A 20,369-nucleotide genomic window follows, 5' to 3' on the forward strand; every position below is an offset into this window, starting at 1 on the left:
GACTCGATTTGAGCCACTCAATGAGCCCTGGATGGCAGAAATGAAGACAAGTTTCCCTTTTTGGATGGATCGGAAGTGGAAGACTAGGGAGGAGACGTAAAGATGCATGGATAATTGAATGGTTACACATGTGGATTGAGAGTTTTTAATGTGTTTCTAGACGATGCGGGCCATTCATTGATTGAAATCCGAATTATCAGTTCATTTCTATTCAGTGAAATATGTTCAATACTTCCTTCTATACTTCATCCGCCGTCAAGTAGACATCATTTAGAATTATTGCAGAAAGCTTAAAAACTTTAACTGGCCCATTTTCATAGACTCAAAAGTATTATGGGCTTTTTGGAGCGCAGAATTGTCGAAATACAGGAACAGAGAAAGCGCACGACGACGGAATAGAAAGCATAGTAAGACTACCGAAGAAATGACTGTTTGAATGGATCAAAGGAAAAATGCAAAAATCGGAGCAGGGAGATAGACACAAAGGAATTTTTTTCCCGGAGATTGGACCTCATGTTAGAAATTCTTCAAAATTCCTATGGAACAAATCAAGAAATTGTATAGGGATTGCAGAGGTTAGATTCTTTGCTCCAAAGGGCTCTACAGGAATTTTCCCTACAGGATTCAAATCTTATGAAATTATTCTATTTTTCTTTTGTACCAAAGGAGGCCTAAAATGTGTCACAATAGCAATTGATATTAGTATGTTTGTCATTATATAATTGTTTACTAAGATATAGTTCGAGAAAATTATGGCCAGAAGACAAATATATGAGACAATATCGATGTTCAGAATTCAGAACGGCAAGCAAAGAAGAAATATGAATTGAGTACATACTATTTTTAACATGTGTAAATAACACATCTTCATGGTCCCTCTCTTCAATAGCTGTAGCAAGTGCGCAGTTACTCTTCCAGACTTAAGAGAGTGAAAGTTCTGGAAATAAATCTTTCAGAACGCAACAACAGAAAAAACAGAAATGCAGTAACTTATCATTTTCATAAAGAAGGTCTTGCCAACCAATCGCGTTGAAATAAATTGCTAATTAAAAAACGGAAATGCAGTAACTTATCATTTCGGCTACAATAACTCGCTACACTTGAGCCGGAATATATTTGGTCCATCGAGTTCGAAGCCGCATGCGAAGCTAAAGCCAATATTGATGCATAACCATCTAGCACCACAAATCTGGTCGAAGATTATTCCAAGCCCGATGTTATGCCCACTTGCCATGGGGACAAGGAAGCAACCACTCACAGATATTGGCTAGGCAGGTAGATCAAGTAGCATGGTACCTTTGCAAGATACGATAGCCTTGGAGCCCTCTTTTCGATTCGATTCGATCAATTATTAGAGTATGCGAATTGATCTTTGCAGAAACAGATCGGCAATCATTGCTGCTATATTTGATAATCTTATGAATGGACATCTAACATCGTCGGATGAAAGTAATTAGTTTAGTCGTGAGAGAATACAAATATTTTGCGGGTGGTGCTCTCCATGGTGGGCGTTAGTTGGATTACCACCAAGTGCACGTGTGGCACGCACGCGTCTAAATTAAAAAAATAGGAAACAAGAATTTTATATATTCATGAAACGGAGAGACGTCGTCACAAACATATTCAATAATCAAAAAACTTAACCCATATCACAATAATTTCATACATCAAGACATTTGAACCGTTTATGCAAAGAGGTCTAGATAATTTTTTTAAACCAAGGATACATCACATATTTCACTGCTCACTATTATCATTCCCACGTAAAATATGTTGATGCATCTAGTGCACCGTACCAATGCACACCTGTTCTGCGCCTGAACAGACTGATTCCAAATAGTTGCAAGAAGACATAACCTACTATGATCTTGGAGAACATTCGTGCATAGTGTTGTGAGGGATTAGTTGAGTTAGTACATAAGTGGAATAATTGTACACCTATCTAGCAAATACACAAATACAATGCCTCTATTGCCAACTTATCTGGGTTCGTCGAAGCGCCCGTATTACTCTTAAGGCCTTGATAACTCTCGTAAAATTTATCCATAGCTCCTCTATGTGATTCTATCAACTCATCCACATGTCTTTTCCTTTTTCTTTTCTCGCAGCTTGATTCATATTTCTAGACGACATGATATCCCATAGTGCTAAAATTATTATAAATACACAATAGCTATAAATCAGTTGAAATTAAATAACTTGTGATAGTGAATTAATAATTAATGGTACGGAGAATTGGGGAATTGGCAATCGAGCAGCGTACCTAGGTGTCGGCGTGTCGAACAAGAACAGCCTAATCTCATCCGGCGCAGTCGAACAGGAACAGGAAGAGCACGCGCACGAGTCACGACTCTGGAGTAGATCGCACGCGCATGCGGCAGGAGTGGGCGCAGCGTAACAGCTTGGCGTGTTTTCAGCGGTGGGCCTAGGCGGCGCTGCGGCGGTCGAGGAGTACTCGAGTGCGATCCTGATCTAAATCTAATATTCTAATCACGTATGCGTTTTAGCCTGTGCAATCGTTGTGCCCGTTTGCCTTTAGGCCAAGGAGTCCTGGTCACCGGCGATTGAGTACCTGACACCTGACACCTGGACCTAGGGTGGAGCCCCTGGGATTTGGGGGCCCGGGGCAGCCGCCCCACTGACCCCCTCCCCCCTAGCCGGCCCTGCAACCTAGAGCTAACCCTATCAAGATACTACTCTAGTAAATAAAGGCACTCAAGTTGCAAGTATGAATTGTAGAAACGTAATGGCGGCATGACGATTTTATCCCGCGGTATCGGTAGGCAAATGACACCCCTAATCCACATTGGAGCTCCACCAAGGATATGCTTTCGATCACCAAGTCTCTCCCGGTCAAGATCTTGGACTCGTCACAAAGGCTCTCGCCCAGCCGGATGAGAAGCTTGCCACTAAGGCAAGGCTCACCACTCCCCCTCTTCCGGGCACCTTGACGCCGTCTCCACTACGGAGCTTCCCCACAAAGGAAGGGATCTCCTCGTCCCCCACGCACGGTTGTCATCACCGCTCCACACCAAGCCGGAGGGTCAAAGACTTGCCAGCGAGCCACCAATGCCCCAAGGCACCGGCGCCAAGCTTACATGGTGGTTCACTCCTTGAACTAATTAGAAGGTAGCTGCACCTTGCACTCACTCTCTTTAGGTCTATCCTAGCACTAATCACTGTCTAAGCATATGCTAAGCCTTGGATTAATCACTTTTGCACTTTTAGTGGTATAGATGTGTTCTTGATGAGTCTTGGTCTTGAATGCAATCCTGGACACTCCAACAACTCCAAATAGGCGAGTAGAGGGGTATAAATAGCCCAAGGACCTCAAAGAGCCGTTGCTCCAACAGCTAGTAAAAGCAGTGAGCATCGGATGATCGGATGGTCACTTTTGGTGGGTATCGGATCATCCGGTGCCCTGCTGATGCAATTGGTCGTTGGCCCCCTTCCCCAAAAATCTCACCGACGCATTTCATTGACTGATTCGGTGACACACTGATTCATCAAGTGCTTCATCCGATGCTCCAATCGGATCATCCGATGCTAAAGACTTTTGCGCTAAAACCTCTCTAGACGATTCCAAAGTAAATATGTTTTGTCTGACAGACACCGACATATTGCATCGGATCATCCGGTGCTTCCTTCTTCCGCTTCTTTGCTTCAGCGATTTATCCGATGCATCTAGAAAATGACCCGTCGGATCATACGGTGGTCAAGTTTGCTCAGCCGCTATACTGCAGGCATTGGATGATCCGATGCCCTTGGCTAGTATCCATCGGATCATCCGATGGTCCATATTTTCTTCTATTGCCACGGGCACCGACTGATTCGGTGGCTTCTCCTTGCCATCACTGAATCAATTAGTGTATTGAGTCGATGCACAAATCTTCATTTCTTCACGTGACATTTGTTTTGGTTTGCTTCCTTGGGATCTAGAAACCTTTAAGGTGTAATCTAAACAAGCTATTAGTCTCGATAACTATATTGTCACTCAATCACCAAATCACAAACAATGGTCTAATTGGGGCCCTGTTCCTTACTAATTGGGGCCCTGTTCCTTACCGACTCCACTATCGTTCCAAACATTCTGGTCTTCACATCAATTTTTTCCAACAAGGACAGCCACTCGTATAATCGTTCCAGGTACTTCATGTGGGCATCGCAACGCCGAGTTCTTCATTATGGGGATCATTGGCTCTCGTATCAGCGGCATATATATCCCTCCAAAGTCCCGTTCTGAAATTAGCCAAAATTTCCTTAGTTGCCATATATTCAGGATTAGATGCTTTTTGGTTACTAAACTAAAGCCTCGCGACTGATTCAAAGCTACCACCTATTTTACACTTAAAGCTTCAGATAACACATTCTGCCGTCTACCGGACACCCCAAAAACTAGATGGTGAATAACTGAACACGTCCTTTTTCACTGCAGAAGAGACAAGTCCGTAGCAGCTGATTCTTCACAGAATTCTGCACAAAAACGCTAAATATGTTCAGAATATCTGGGCGATTTCGTGACGATACCTGACAACATCTCCCATTTCGATTGTCTACATTACTTGGGCCAGTATTTGTGCACTTGGCTCATGGTTGTTGCATGCAGCAAGGTAGTGATAGATGGTGAACGTCACAGACTCACAGGATTCGATCAGATTCAAGATTTCACCCGATGCTCGTGTCGCACTCTGCAAACAAGATAGACTGCTGCGGCTGCGGGCGGTGCCGGCGGGGAATCCTGGCGGGGAGCCGTCACCCAGCCCCAGCTGCACCCAGTCGTCTTGCTCACCGGTGCGGCCGCGAGGGGAGGCCCTCCTATGAGCCGGTAGCTAGGTGTCCACTTCCCTGCTTCCTGCTCTGTGCCTGCCGACCGTCGATCCGGCCACGCTTGCGACGTCCGAGGTAGCTTTGCTTGCTGCTCTGTGCTGTTAGTGCTTGCACTTTAGGTATTTGATGAAATTCCTGTCCAAGCGAATAAATCCGTTCCACCTTCTTCCAGCATATGTTGTGGATTTCTTCACTCAACAATAATCTCCAAGGTTCAAATCTTATTTTGCTTCAGGTGAATGGATAGCAACAGGGAATTGTAGATACCTTTACTTCTATCAGTGTCCAGGCATACTGCTATCACTGGCTCAGTAGCTTTAGATAAAGAAGACAACTCTAATTATCTCAGTTTGTGTTCTCATGCCCACGACATGGATACCTCTGCCTTTTGTGTTCATGACTTAATTCACTCTAGCTGATAAGAATTTACCATTCTATCTACATGCGCTGAATGGCACTGAATTTTTTCTTGGGAATAGTTGTTTCAAATCCTTACACTCTTACAGGTCTCTTTTGCCGTTGCTGTAACGTTACGATGCATTGGGAGATTGGTAAGAGGAATGTGCTACTACAAGAAGGCAAAATTCCGTTCTTTCACCATGCAGGCACAGATAAATGGGCGTGTTTCATTTGTTTGCTTTTCGATCACCAACGCCTATTGGTCCGCCTGCTTTGAGACTTCTTTTCTACATTATATTAGTTGTGTCGCAAAACTAGCTAATCCAGTATGGAATGGCCCAATGCAAGGCCACCACAAAATGATGTGACTTCGATGTTGCAGAACTATCTAAACTTGAACCCCGCATGTCTATTTTTTCCCCCCTTTGATCCTGACGAATGGAGCTCTTTGGTTTACAGAGCACTGCAAGAAATGAGTCCCACGGTTCAGGTTAGCAGCGCAAAATATGTCCTGTGCCTTTGTTTATGGTAGGTCACCAATCATCAGAGCCATCTTTTTTATTTCCACACTGTGTAGCCCATGATAGTTTTCATCATCAGTACAGAGGTGTACCAATGATAATTTTCTTTGGTTTGTAGGGGGGAAAATTAAAGACATATATGCACGTATCTTATAGTTGGTGTTCTGAGCATAACAAAAATATCCAACCGTCACCAACTGCAATTTCATCGTTTCATTATGGATTGATAATTCTCATAGTGAATGAAGAATAACCAGGAAATTAAATAGAACTGCAACAAAGGCTCCTATGGTACAGTTCAAAAAAGAAAGTATATATGCCAGATGCATCGTTAGGACTGTTTTTCTCACCTACGAACGAGTACATCTTAATCGTTGAATCTCACATGTCACATATAGTCTTAAGATTTGCTTTCCAAATGATTTGTGATGGTTGATGGATACTTCATTTGTGATGGTCAGTTGGAGCCAATCTTGCCATGTCAATGCTCTCCATCAGAGCAACTGACCAAGCGGCATTGCCAATGCAATTTGCTTCGCTACTGAAGCCTGCAAGCCAACATGCCGATGTTAGAAACAGCCGCTTCCACAGCGTACTGCCGCGTTCCGCAAGTGCAGGCGTGGCGAAGCGCGCCCATCATCCTAGTTAAGTGTATGGAGGTTAGAGATGAATGCACGTCAAATGTCTTAATAGTACAGTTTCCGTTTCACAGGACAGGTTAGTTTAGTCCCTTGCGGCATTGACATCGCTGATCGCGCAGCCTCTGCACTGTAGGGATGAAAGCGGGACGGGATGAAAATTCCTCAGTTGCCCGTATTGGGCCGGGAAGTTCCCGACGGGAATTCCCGTATTTTAAAAAGAAAACTAGCGATTCCCAGCCCATGCGTCTGAGCAGCCCAAGACCAAACCGCAGCTGCCCACCTGCACGTCAGTGGTGGTTCAGTTGGCGAGGTGGGACAAAATGCTTCGCTGGCTGGCTTGCTGCCGTGCTGCTGCCATGCATGCGCAGATGCGCTCCCTGCCATCAGCTGTGGGCTGTGGCCCGTGTGCTTTCCTGTGCAGCACGGATGAAGGTGTTTGGGCTTTGTTATATCTCTTTTCTTTTCTAATATTTTTTTGCTGATCTAAAATTTGATTCCCAAGTATTTCGTGACAACTAAAAAAATAATATTCCATGTAATTATTCTACGGGTATATGGCAATTGAACATAACAAGTCATGCAGTCATGTATGAATAGGTGCATGACAAGACGAAAGTCAAACATCACTATTGTTCTGACTCATTCCATTGATCTTCCCGATATCAAATATCAGTTCCCGATTGTTATCGACACGTTTCCGATCGATTTGCTCGTTTTCGATATCCGATATACCCAATATCATTTTTCCGACCGGTTTTCCGATTTTAATTCCGATTTCGGGTAAAAATATGAGACCAAAAGTGGTTAGGTTGTTTTCCCAACCGTATCCAATCGTCTTCATCCCTACTCTGCAGCCCGTATTATTCTGTCCATATTACACTTTATGATCTGGATTCTTAGCAACTGAACCTCTCAGCCAGTAGATTGGATTGCTGATCCAAATAAACATGCAAAGTAATAAAGCAGGTAGATTAGTGCGTCGAAAAAAAGAATCAGTAACCCAAAAGAAAGAAAGCTTAATAATAAGCAAGCACAAAGTAATGGCTACAACAAAGCCATCCTGAAAACGTCATCGCACAAAGCAATACAAGATTATAATTAGAAATCAATAACATGCAGGTGGCAAGAAAAAAAAATGAAACAAGAATCTTGAAATGAAACACTGAAGATAGCACTGAACATTCACGTAACCAGAAGCAACAAAACATAAGTGTCAATAAATGCCAATGACAGACATCTTAAACACGAAGAAAGAGTTCAGTCCTGGCATGCAAGGTATCAATAAATCCTTCAAAATACGTAAGTATCTGGCCATAACATGACTACAGAGTACAGATCCATGCGATTCAAAATCTCATTAAAAAACAGGACTCCAATTTCTGATGCTCCTTGGATTATCTCCTAAATATGACACATTTCCTCGATGACATTCTGTCTTATATGATTCTCTCAAAAAGCACAATAGGCTTTATTGCAATCTGAATACTCAGGTAGTTTGGTTATCACAGGACAGTTCACGAGCATATGGATCCGTCAAGCACAAGTACTGAACTAACAAAAAGACTCCAAAGAAACTGTGACCTATGCATGCCGTCTTATCAGTTCATTAACCCCTACCACCAGTTCGTCCAAACATATGCTCTGGCATCTTCGCACCTGCTGGATTTGATTACGGTAAAATATCAAAGTCTTGTCCAGATGAACGTAGCTGTTCAGAAAACACCCAGCTGAGAAAGGGCAAAAAAGTTTTCCTGACCAATTTAGCTTACCCTAGCAAAAGACTTCAAATGCTCCAACACATGCACAATATTCGCCTAGGAATTGGAAAAAAGAAGCAAATAACATTACATTATATTCCCCATTTAATACTTAATAGTTGATCAATGGTACTAGTAAAAATAATCGTAAAACACGAAGCGGTTCAGTACGAAATTGTCAACTCTGAAGAAGGATCGACCGGACTAGAAAAGCCCATGCTAGAATCAAAGCAGAATATTAATTCGCCTGAAAATTAAGCGGCCCAGGTTTTGCGTAACCGCTAATGAATTAATTAATCAGCAGCCCCAGCCCATCTCCGACGAGGAAGAGGAGGAGCCGGCGTAGTAGGCCGGGTCCGCCAGCAGCTCGGCGATGAGCTGGTCCACCCCGGTCTCCTTGTCGCAGTCCAGGATCGCGTCGATGAACGCCGCCGCGTCGTCGTCGCCGCCACCAGCGCTGCTGCTCCCAGCAGCCAGGATGCTGCCACCGCCGCCGCCGTGGGCCGCCACGGAGGCGTCGTGGTGGTACTGCGCCTCGAATGCCGCGGCGGCGTCGTCGGCGAGGAAGTCGCTCCACTTGAGCTGCTGGCCGTGGTCCGCCGCCGGAGACGCGGGCGCGTCCGCGTCAACGCGCGCGATGACGACCTGCTGCTGGTGCGGCGGCGGCGGCGGCAGGATGCCGGCGGCGTGGTACGCGACGTCGTGGACGAGCGGTAGCGCCGGCGCGGGGAGGTAGGAGGAGGCGGAGGAGGAGCCGTTGGGGGAGGGCGCCGGCTGCGGCGGGCGGATGGCGAGCGCGCCGATGCTGTGCATGAGATCGGCGATGGGGCGGTGGGTGATGGGGTCGATCCCGCGCTGCCGCAACTTCTTGCTCAGCTTCGTGTTCCAGTAGTTCTTCACGTCGTTGTCCGTGCGCCCCGGCAGCTGGTTCGCGATCAGAGACCACCTGCATTTCATCCAGTAGCTGGTGATGATTCAAGATAGCAAACCAGAATCACCTCCCCTAGCAATGGAAATAGCAGAGTAATGCTAGTGTGGCTATGAGTAATGATCGTCGAAGAAGATCGAGATTCCAATCAACTTTGCATGCATGAGCGCACGCATTGCGTATGCTACTGCTCGATCGTACAGTTCGTTAACGTTATCGCTCAGAGAGCTCCAACGGTCTCCAGCCTCCAGGACGGTGTCATGTCATTTTCGTTCGCATCAAGATTGGATCCATCAGCAACGGCACAGATGCAATAGCTAGCAGAGGCTTGTTTGGGAGAGGGCAATATCTCTAGAAGTTGCTAGGATTCAATTGAAATTTCAACTAGATCTTCATAATCTGTTAGATTTCGATCTTGATGCCACATTTCTAGACAAGCAAGTACTGGCAGTAGTTTTGATGTCAAATATAATATGTGTGCACCACTTTGGAGCAGAAGGAAGAGTCGTGAACGAGGAATCTGAATTTTTTTTTTCTCTTTCAACTGATGAGAACTAGCACGTGTATTTTAGAATTCAGATTTTGGGTGCGTAAACACTGTTTGATGTGATAATTTGTTTCAAAACTGCGATGAGATAGATCGAAGAATTGTCCTTACATACAATGCTTCTAATTAAGGATCCAAACACTACTACTGCCTTCCCAAATTATAGTTCATTTTAGTCTTCTCCTAATCAAACTTATCCAATTTTGACCACACTTTTAGGGGGAAAAGCATCAAACTCAATACCAAATTGAATCCACTGTGAAATATGTGTTGATAGTGTATATATTTGATGTTATAGATATTATCATATTTTCTACAAACTTGGTTAAATTTGGACAATTTCACTTGGGATAAAACCGAAGTGAACTATAATTTACAACGGATGGAGTAGTTCCTAATTGACAAGGAGAAAGATAATGCATGCTGCAGTATTACTACGTACAGTACTACCTTTACAGACAAAGCAAATGATTAAAAAAAAAGAGAGGCCTGATTGTAGCGTACCTGCTTCCGAGCATGGCGTGGAGGGTGACGATGAGGTCCTCCTCCTCCTGGGTGAAGTTCTCGTGCTTGAGGTTGGGGCGCAGGTAGTTGGTGTACCTCAGCCTGCAGCTCTTGCCGCACCTCTTCAGCCCTGCACGGTCGTATCCCATATCCCATCATCAGCCAAACAACACAAAATGGCTCACACATCGTCGTCACTGCAGATCCTCCGGTGCACCAGCACAGCGACATGACCGACCTGCTCTCTGGGGCACGTTGGTCCAGTTTCCGGTACCATGGGTAGACGTGTAGGCCAGCAACTTGGCGTCCTCCTCCGGCGTCCACGGCCCCTTCTTCACGTTCGCCTTGTCGCAGCACGGCGGCCTCCCCATCGTCCTATCTCCTCACACCCTCCCTGTGCTGATAATCAGCGACGCATCAAGAGCTCTGGATGTCGTCACCGCCGCAGAAAAGGCGATAGTAGATATAGACAGAAACCCTGGTGGATGGAGAAGAAGAAGCTAGCCTGCTTCTGCAGCTGCAGGCACGGTAACAACATGCTGGGGGAGGTGGAGGCGCATGACCATGGCGTGACCCCCTCCCCGTCGTTTAACAAACTGGCGGCAAATGGCATGGTTAGTGTCAATCACGCACAAATGATTCTTTTTAGTGGCGGTGGCAGTATAATAGGGCGCGTGCGTAACTGCATCCCTCCGGCAAATCAACAGCTTAGGCTAATCTCTATATTCTACTAGAGCCAGTGGTTTAACGATGGCGAGGTTTAAAATTTTCACGAGTTGGACATGATGATGTTCACGACATCGACGCCGCGATTTCGGTTTTGGCCCCCGGATCGGAGATCAGGCCCCGAGCACTGCCCATCGCTTTGATCTGTACGTGTATGAACTTGCGAAAGATGTGATCTGTTCTGTCTAGTTCTAAAATGAGAGGGGAAAAACTGTTAGGGTCAGTTCGTGCCTATGAGATGGGAAACAGAGGAAGCGAAAAGGGGCCAATGGCAATGAGAACCACAGCACCGAGGACGATGGCAAGACGAACAATGGCGACTCTGTTCATGGCAGCAAGGGGGAAGAGAAGGAGCATGAACCTCCCCTCAGAAAATGCTGGTACTGCAAGCTTGTGATGTTTTGAGTTGGGAAGCTATACTTTTCATGGTGGATTGAAGTTTGAACTGACACAATCTCTCTCTTCTGTTTTCACTGTTAGTGCAGATGATCAGGCGCCAGACTCCCATGAGGCTTCCCTGCTCACAGCCATTACTGAAGACTAGCTCGTATCTCTATAGCCACTTGGTCCTTCTTGAGCAAAAGCAGATGCAATTCTAGAGATTTTGCTCGTTCTAACCCTCTTTAAAAATTGATCACTCTTAATATGAATGCATGTAAACTCTTGATGTTGATGCATGTAAGCACTAGAGGTAGGTTTCGAGACTGTAAATGTAATCATGCATATTGTCTATTGGACAGAAGTGAATGTGATGTTTGTATTTCAGACTTCAGGCTTGTGAAGTAACGGGGATCAGTTCAAGATCAAATCATACATGCTAGACTAAATAAACACAAATAATTCTTGAACATTTCTCTTGAGTTAGACCCGTTCCGTTTCCAACACGATAAGATATGCATATCAAATAAAACATTTTAGAATTCACTGCACCAAGAGGGTTTGACATGCAGAAGCGCTTCCTGATTTCTTGACAAAGGCCTCAGCAATTTTAATCCACAATGCAGGACGGGCGCTTTACATTTCGATTGGCCTCCCTACAAGTTGTACCATCACACTGAAAACATGGAAGGCGACCTTGAGGAAGAACACCTACTGCTACTTCCATTCCAGTCAGGCTGGAAGGGAAGTTCTGCTGTGAGACAACAACATGAGAGAAGGCTACCAGTGCAGCATCGACATCATCAAAGACAACTCTACGTCATGTCAGTAACAGGTCCATGCCTACAGGCTACACTATATCAGCATGTTAGATTCAGCAGAAAGTTGATGTGCACCATCATCTGGAGGCCTTGTTGTACTAGATGAAATGAAATGGCACGCAATTATTTTGGTAGGAATACCCTAGCTTGGACAGCACTAATATACTCGGGAACTAAAAAGCAAAACGGCAGGATGCTGTATTAGAGGATTACATAACTGAAGGATATGGTAATAAGTCTACAGCTCACATTAACCATCTCAGAGATTTTTTCATGAAGCAAGGTTACAGGGATCCACTCCCTCTTCTTCTAATAAATTTTGTTGCAATTCTCTTGCCACCCTTTCGGAAATTTAAAAAAAAAACATCACAGCGATAAAACTTAAAGCAACTCCAGTTCATTAAGATACTAGATAAAGATAAGTGCGACATGATCCAAAGCGGACTATCACCAAAACATAGCACAGGCAGAGTTGAGAGCTCCGATCACTTCTGCCCTCTCGAAGGGCCTGATGCCTTCTCCTGCTCCTTGGCCATAGCAGCCTTCCAGGCAGAAACAGTCTCCTCAACAACCTTGGGTGTTGCAAAGTTGAAGTCTGAAGCAGACATGCGACCTTTGTAGTGAGGATTTGCCTCCAGAAACTTGTCCAAGTCACTCGCACCTTTTATGCGTTTCCCTGTTGGCATGATGTAGTAGGTGTCCATTCTAGATAAATCACTTCTCAAAACCACTTGCCTCTCAGTCTCCGGCGGAGCCTTTGGAATGCCGGGCCTATCAATGACCCAGATGCGGCTGCTGTCATACTCAATGTCGGCAGGATCCTTACAAGAGCAGTTTGGTTTTTTGGTGCAGACCCATTTATCCTTTGTGAAGTTCTCACGAATTTTCTCAAATTCTTCTTGAGTTGGAACTGTACGCCATTGGTCACACTCATAGCATTGCACCGCATACAAGCCAATAGGATGTGTGGTGGAACCTCGATTTCTCTGTCAAATTATAAGGTATTAGTTATTTTATTTATATATAATTTTTGGAAAGATAAAAGAAAATCTATCTCCAGTGAGCATATAAAAAAATGAAAGTTTAGATTATAGCAACAACAAAGGCAATTATTAGGGATTGTTTGTGTCACAGATCATTTTTCTGAAGAGCAGAACAATAAAACATTTTTTGAACAAGCACATTGCAAAAAAAAAGAGCTTCGAATATGATATTATATGATTATATGGACCATTTCTGTAAATTAGAATAATGAAACATTTCCTTTCAACAAGCACATTGAAAACCTGACAATATAATATGACTCAGTTTTTCAGTACATAGCACAAAATGGCATTTTTTTTGCCTGCCCTATCTTGCGTAGTGTTTCTACATTATAGCAACATCTGCATACTGTTACACAGAAGTCATGTTCCATTGCACTGAAGGAAGTGTAGAAAAAAAAAGAGGATCAATCCAATTTAGTAGAGGTTGAAATCCCCCGACTGAGTCCATCATTTGTTCAAAGTATACATAGAAGAAAACTAAACTAGCTTCATAAACAATATTAATGTAAGAGCTATTGTGGCATTGTACAAACAACTATTAACTATACCAAGTTTTCCATTATCCTTGTCCCCTTAAAATATTTTCCAATCACCCTTCTCCCAACTGTAAAAGTGTAGTGGGTCACAGAAATGTGTGCACAAAACATATGAAACACAATTTGCAGCATACTCCCTCTGTCCCTTAATATCTGTCACCGTGGGAAGCGTGTTGGTCAAATATTTTTAAGGTTGACTACATTTGTAGAAAATATTAGCAACATTTATATTTTTAAATAAATTTATTATGAAAATAGATTCAACAATCTATCTAATGATACTAATTATGTATCATATTAATACTTTTTATATATATTTGGTCAAAATTGATTACGTTTGAATTCTAGGGAAGTGGGATTGACAGATAAAAAGGAACGGAGGGAGTAGTTGCCACTTCTCTCGACAAAAAGTGCTTGCCCGATTTATGAGACTGAAAGAGTTAGATATAATAAACAGACAATGAATCTATAGTATAACTATATTTGTCTTTCATGGGAACAATAGTCTTTGGTTGAGTGGTAAGATAGCACAATATCCTATACAAAGCTGTCCTTGGAGGCATGTAAAATATCTATTTTTTTCATTATTCTCAATGGCCATATATTACCATGAAATTCTAGGAGCTGCAAAAGTACTAATTCCTACAATGGCAAGGTTTCAAGAACACGTGGATGTTCATTTTTTGTGAATATGCAGGTGGACTGTGTATCTTAGCATTGACCAAATTTATATAAAAATATATCAAGATCTATGGCACCATGTTAGTGCATCAAATGTATTTCATGGTGTACTTATTTGGCGTTGTAGGTGTAAATATTTTTTTATATAAGATTAGTCAATCTGCAATAATTTGACTTACGACAAACCTAAAGCTATATTTTGGGATGGAAGGAGCAGTACAAAGCTTGTTAGTTTCTCAAAACTATTGCAACTAGGCTGATTTTGTGTTGTTGTGGATAAAATATATCAGTTTCATTATAGATTGTTCGGCTATGATGGTAAACTATATGTATCAAGTAGCAACTTATGTGCATAAGGAAGGATAAAAAAGTGCATGATGCGTTCATTACATTATAGGATAGCAATTGCTCTTTAGTGTAGTATAATTGTGTATTTGATTCTGCAGTGTATCAATCTGTGTATATTTGTTAGGTTACAACTTATGTGTTCTCATTCTAGCAATTTACTCAAAATTTTGAAAACTTTGTGTATATTTGTTAGATTACAACTTATGTGTTCTCATTGTAGCAATTTACTTAAAATTTTGAAATTCAGTTGTGGAGCCTTGAGCTAAGAAGGCATAAATGTGTTGCCTCAACAATGTTTTAGTACTAATGTTTTTAATCCTTTGAAATACATGGGCATTAACTAGAAATTCAGCATGGAAACAAAAAGAGTTGCAACAAATATATATATAGAGAGAGAGAGCGAGAAATCAAATAGTATAGCTTTATTTTATCAGTTACCTTATTTCGTATCTTTTTCACTTCATCGCCTTCTTCAAGTACGCCTTCCCCCTTTGCCTCTATTTGTACATCATTTGCCTTATCCATCTCCTCCCGCTCTTGGTGAATTCTTACGTACTACTAGTGTAACTCTCCCACTAGTACAAAACATAAATATTATAAGAAATTCTTATAACACATTCATCATTGTATTATAAAAAATTAATAGGAACACAAAACTGTGTTACAACCTTCACATACCATTTTCCTATAAATTTGTGCTAAAAATATTATAGTAAAATAAATTAATGGTACACCTAAAATGTTATAAAGATGGTATTATGTTGTAACACTAACACGTAACTACAAGGCATAAAAACCATGTGTGTGTCAAACAAAAATAAGAGATGCTATGAATATGTATGAATTAAGTGTTACACAAAAACATGCTAAAAGTGGAACATAACACAAAATAAAGCTATAAGATAAAAGTGTTAAAAAACTTAAATATGTGTGTGCCATGGAATCTTTTTGCTTCACTTATAAGGTCCATGTCTTGTCCACCGCTTCATAGTATCATGGGGTGAAATACATAGATGAAATTTTTTTATTTATAATGAACACATAACCAATTAAGAAAAAATATGGATATCTCTTAACCATAATATGATATCTATGAGGGTTAAACATATCACTGATACATTTGCCATTTTTAGTGGAATTAGTAGTCGTCACTAAGATGAACCTGCAATCGTCGTACACTACTCCACTAAAATAGAAAAGAAGAAACGTAGTAAAATAGAAAAGAATAATAGTTCGCTAGCTACATCAACTAGAAATAAAGAAAAGGAGAGAGAAAAACAATGACCACTTGGCTACAAACACATTCACTGCACACATGATCATTGAAAAGTGTTAGTGAAAATGCCTACTGAAACTCAAAGATGAAGAGATCAGACCTAATGCCTACATTAACCAATGAAATTACTTTATTGCAAGTGAAAATCCCAAATACCCAAACAAAACCTAACTCAATAAAAAAATATTTTCCTCCTAATCCAATCCAATGCTAAAAAATTCAACAAAAACCCTAATCTAACCCTGCATCAAAACACAAAAATGAATCTTTACATACCAAGAGCGACCAATTTTCTCCAAATCCTAACCCGATCCGATGCTAAACAAGAAACTCGCAGTTGTCTCTGATTACTCACCATAAAGAGGCAGCCGGGGCCTGATCGTGGGGCCACTAACACGGGCGGAGTGAGTCAGGGCGCCTGCATGGCGAGGCAGGGGTGGAGCCACCAAGGCACCAGCGTGGGGTGAGCCGGCGGCGTGGCTGCCGTGGGGCCACTGATGTGGGCGGAGCGCGCCGCCGATGTAGCCGGGAAGTTGGGATGTAGCTGGCTCGGTCAACGAGCGGGCGGATCTCGACTGCGCCAAGTGGAGTGGGTGGGGATGGACCAATGGAGAGATTGGGGGAATATGGAGAGAGGAGAAGAAACTAGGGATGGGAACACAAGAGGATATGGGCCCACAAAAGTTTGGAATATAATGTGTTTTACAATCTAAGCATTTTGAGCCCAGCCCAAGCTTGGTGGGTTCTAGTCCGCCCACGCTAGCTGCGGTGTTGGGCGTAGTCAGCGAAAACCAAGCCAAAAAAATCAGGCCGACCCAAAGCTGCGCAAACAATTAATTTCATTTATTTTTTAACTAAAAAGAATAAGAAGCCCAAGCCCGATCTAGGCCCAGCCTGACAATGCTGATGGGACTGCTGTGGGCTGAAATTTTTGACCCGAAATGAACCGAGCTTTTTTGAGCCAGTGTGATCCAGCCCACAAAATGATCAGGTCTAGTTATAGCTAGGCCCATTGGAGCATTGGTCTATGGATGACGTCGACAAAATTACAGATAGCGTACTATATTTACAGTGTTGCGGGTGTCCTAAGAAAAATGTCTATAACAAGATCAATATGTTGTTGGCCTACAAAACATGGATAGAAATTTGATAATATAAAAATGTGACCACACTTAGTATTCAAATGCTGCTACTTCCGATAGACAAGTATGCCCATCTACTACGGGGCGTATGTTTAAATGACAACTTCTTTGGGTAGACAAGTGAGAATTACACACCAGGTTTTAAATGCTAACCGCCGATTTGAATAGGCAAGTAGTACAACTAGGGATGAAAATGCTACGTATATTATCCGTCCGTTCGTATAACCAAAGGAATTCAGACACTCGAATGGATAGTTCGTATCCAAATTCGTTCAATATTCGTACCGTCACTACAGGAAACAGAAGCTTTGCCGAGTGCCAGAGGCACTCGGCGAAAGCCCAAAAACACTCGGCAAAGGCTTTGCCGAGTATAACACTCGGCAAAGAGCACACGGCAAATTTTGTGTCGGCAAAGACTAGTTTGCCGAGTGTCAAAACGCGAGCACTCGGCAAACATTTTGCCGACGGCCAAAAAATACTCGGTGAAAAGATGTACTCGGCGAAATACACGCTGACGGCGTCGGGGGTAACGGCGGGTTTGCCGAGTGCTAGACGGGAGGCACTCGGCAAACACCGGGTCTTTGCCGAGTGCCAACACTCGGCAAACACCGGGTCTTTGCCGAGTGTCACGGAGTGGGCACTCGGCAAAGCCGGCTTTTTTGCCGAGTGCCGTGTCACGGGCACGCGGCAAAGACGGGCCCTTTGCCGAGTGTTAGGGTGGGCACTCGGCAAACAACCCTGCCCGGGTAGCTGGGGATTAGGGCCTTTGCCGAGTGCCTCGTGCCTGGCACTCGGCAAAGACCCCTTGTTTGCCGAGTGCCTTGTCCCTAGCACTCGGCAAACAAGCTTTCCTACACCTGGGAAATGCACCTTTGCCGAGTGTTAAAGCCAAAACACTCGGCAAAGGCCCCTCTTTGCCGAGTGTTACACTCGGCAAAGTGACCAGAACCCCCTCGTTTTCGACATTTTGCCACGTATAACGGACCCCTCTCAATTCACAATACACATATCACAGGCATTTGTAATAAACAATCACATGCATAATTCACAACCACAGGCATAATTCATAAACACCACAGGCATAATTCAACATAAGCACGAAATAATCCATAAATCCAAGTTCTTGTCACAATTTAGTTTCCACATTGTTCACAACCAAGTCTACTTCCGTGGAGGCCAAGGAGACCACTGCGACAAATCTTGATCTTCATTATTCGAAGCCGCCGATTGATTCTGCACATAGGATAGGACATTCTGAGCTAACATCTAAAGTTGTCAAATTTAAAGTATTAAATCTTAAGCACAATGTGTCAAGTGACTCACAGGAGTAGTCGTGGGTGGCTGAGGCGGAGGGAACATCATCGGCGGTGGTGGAGGCAAAGACTGTCCCATGCTCGAAGCAAAGTTCTGCATGTGCTGGAATATCTGCTCCATCCTAATCCAGTTTTCCTCCTCCATCCTCCGCCGCATTTCCTCCATCTGCGCTGCCATCTCCTCTTGTTTCTTCCTTGACTCTTCCACCTGGGCCTACAATATTTCATTGCAATGTTATAATGCAAAGCTAAAGTATAACAACAAACGAACGATGAATGGAAGAGAAAGAACCTGTAGAGCCTCCATCTGGAACTGTGCAGCGGTGGGTCGTGGCCGTATCGCCGGGCTCGAGTCTGTGCTCCTAGCTCGGATCTGGGAGAGAGTGGGAGTAGAGGTCGTGTCGATGACGCCGTCGCCAATCCAATATCGGCCATGCTTCTTGCCTCCTCCCACCCTCATCACGATTTCTCCATCAATGTCCTCGGAGCTCGGATCGAAGTCTGGCCCGTGAACCTCCCTAGCCATCTTTGTATACTCGCTGACGCGGCTGTGTATGCTAGGGTGGCTGTACGCCTCGGACGGGTCGTCTGGGTTGAAATCTATATCGGCCGTCGCCTTGCCCTTTTTGGAGAGGACCCATGCCTTGAGCTGGGAGCAAGGTCGGCCATCATGTAGGACGCCGACTGCGGCAAAATACAAAATCATTAAAAATTACGTAGAACTGAACGTTACAATAAAGAATTGAAGTTGCGTACCCATTTTTCTCTATATTCATCAAGGCTTAGGCTGCCTTGATGGTGTGGTGCAGTCGGCATCTGCAAACGCCGCTGCTGGCAAGCAAGGTGGTTCTCCAACCACCCGGGCTCCAACCACACGTCGACCATCCTCTCCCAGCACGGCATATGCGCACGACACCACCACAGAGGCACCTACATCATCAAGCGTGTGACATATGAAAAAGAAAATGAGCCTAATTAATCATAAATAGTAAGCATCAACGTTCTTTACTTACCCTCATGAATTGGTCCTTAGTCATGTTCATTGTTCTTGCCTCCTCTTTTCTAACCTTCATCTGTCTGTATTGAGCGTGGAATTCGATGATGGCCTGGATGCACGCCTCGTAATGCATGTCCTTCATGAGCTTCTTGGCGGCTACATCACAGACGGCCTTCGCCTTGACCTCGAACCCCTCCTGGCATCTATAGAAAGTCCTGCATATACACGCGTATACAGTTATATTTCAAGAATGTCGAAAGTAGGTGATGTATTGAGCAATTTAGTACGAGGAGTACTTACCCACAGCTCGGCCTTGACCCGCTCCGCTATGTTGGGGAATCTTCTCTGTTGACGATCAGGGACGTCGGGGGCGGCGACGTAGTGGTCCCACGTGTAGGCCGGCTACAGCTGTCCGGCGTACACCACCAAGCCAGGGAAGTGAACCCTGCACAAAAGGCAAAGGATCCCGTTGGCCTTACGGTTGTGGTCACCCCCACTGAGCTTAATCCAACTCCTGCACAAGTCATTAATATGAATTATTAGTTTTTGTAAAAGTCAACATAAGAACAATATTAACAATATTTAAAGTTACTTACTTGGTCCCAACCGGTTTAATCAGCGGGCGTAAATGCTCAGGTATCGGCCGCTTCGGGAGGGATGAGGGACCTCGCAACCATATCTTGGACTGGGCATCCCATGCCTCCCCGTCCCCCTCCTGCTCCTGCTGCTCCTCCTCCTCCGCCTCCTCATCCCCAGAGGCGTGTGCGGAAGGTACCTCCTCCTCCTCCTCCTCCTCCTCCTCCTCCACCTCAGGTTTAGGCGACGGGGGCCTCGCCGCTTTACCCTTCCCTCGAGGCCTCTAGACCACCACCACCTCCTCCTCCTCCTCCTCCTCAACCCTACGTCGAGGCCTGCCTCGACGCCTCCCTCGACCACTCCCTGAACGTGACCCTGACCCTGAACCAGTCCCTGCCGCGGTCA

The 20,369-nt window shown here is 44.1% G+C and overlaps 2 protein-coding genes across 2 annotated transcripts; both read right to left on the bottom strand.

The window, feature by feature from the left end:
- Nucleotides 1-8,413: 8,413 nt before the first annotated feature.
- Nucleotides 8,414-10,495, bottom strand: LOC101774464 (myb-related protein Zm38-like). The gene is made up of 3 exons (XM_004965490.1): nt 10,363-10,495; nt 10,125-10,254; nt 8,414-9,091 (listed from the first exon to the last, which is right to left on the bottom strand). The coding sequence occupies exons 1-3, from the start codon at nt 10,493-10,495 to the stop codon at nt 8,443-8,445; spliced, it is 912 nt and encodes a 303-aa protein (XP_004965547.1). The 3' UTR covers nt 8,414-8,442.
- A 2,039-nt stretch (nt 10,496-12,534) lies between these two features.
- On the bottom strand, nt 12,535-15,185 carry LOC101784860 (methyl-CpG-binding domain-containing protein 4). Its single transcript, XM_004967020.1, has 2 exons — nt 15,099-15,185; nt 12,535-13,035 (listed from the first exon to the last, which is right to left on the bottom strand). Exons 1-2 carry the CDS (start codon nt 15,183-15,185, stop codon nt 12,535-12,537), a joined length of 588 nt encoding a protein of 195 aa, XP_004967077.1.
- Between the last annotated feature and the right edge of the window lie 5,184 nt (nt 15,186-20,369).

This window comes from Setaria italica, chromosome IV, assembly GCF_000263155.2.
Source record: "Setaria italica strain Yugu1 chromosome IV, Setaria_italica_v2.0, whole genome shotgun sequence".
Taxonomy (NCBI): domain Eukaryota; kingdom Viridiplantae; phylum Streptophyta; class Magnoliopsida; order Poales; family Poaceae; genus Setaria; species Setaria italica.

Coding starts and splice junctions, on each gene's coding strand:
- LOC101774464 (XM_004965490.1), bottom strand. CDS start 10,495: ATGGGGAGGCCGCCGTGCTGCGACAAGGCGAACGTGAAGAAGGGGCCG. Junction 10,255..10,362: donor CAACGTGCCCCAGAGAGCAG/GTCGGTCATGTC, acceptor ACGACCGTGCAG/GGCTGAAGAGGTGCGGCAAG. Junction 9,092..10,124: donor CACGCCATGCTCGGAAGCAG/GTACGCTACAAT, acceptor GATGAAATGCAG/GTGGTCTCTGATCGCGAACC.
- LOC101784860 (XM_004967020.1), bottom strand. CDS start 15,185: ATGGATAAGGCAAATGATGTACAAATAGAGGCAAAGGGGGAAGGCGTA. Junction 13,036..15,098: donor TGAAAAAGATACGAAATAAG/GTAACTGATAAA, acceptor ATAATTTGACAG/AGAAATCGAGGTTCCACCAC.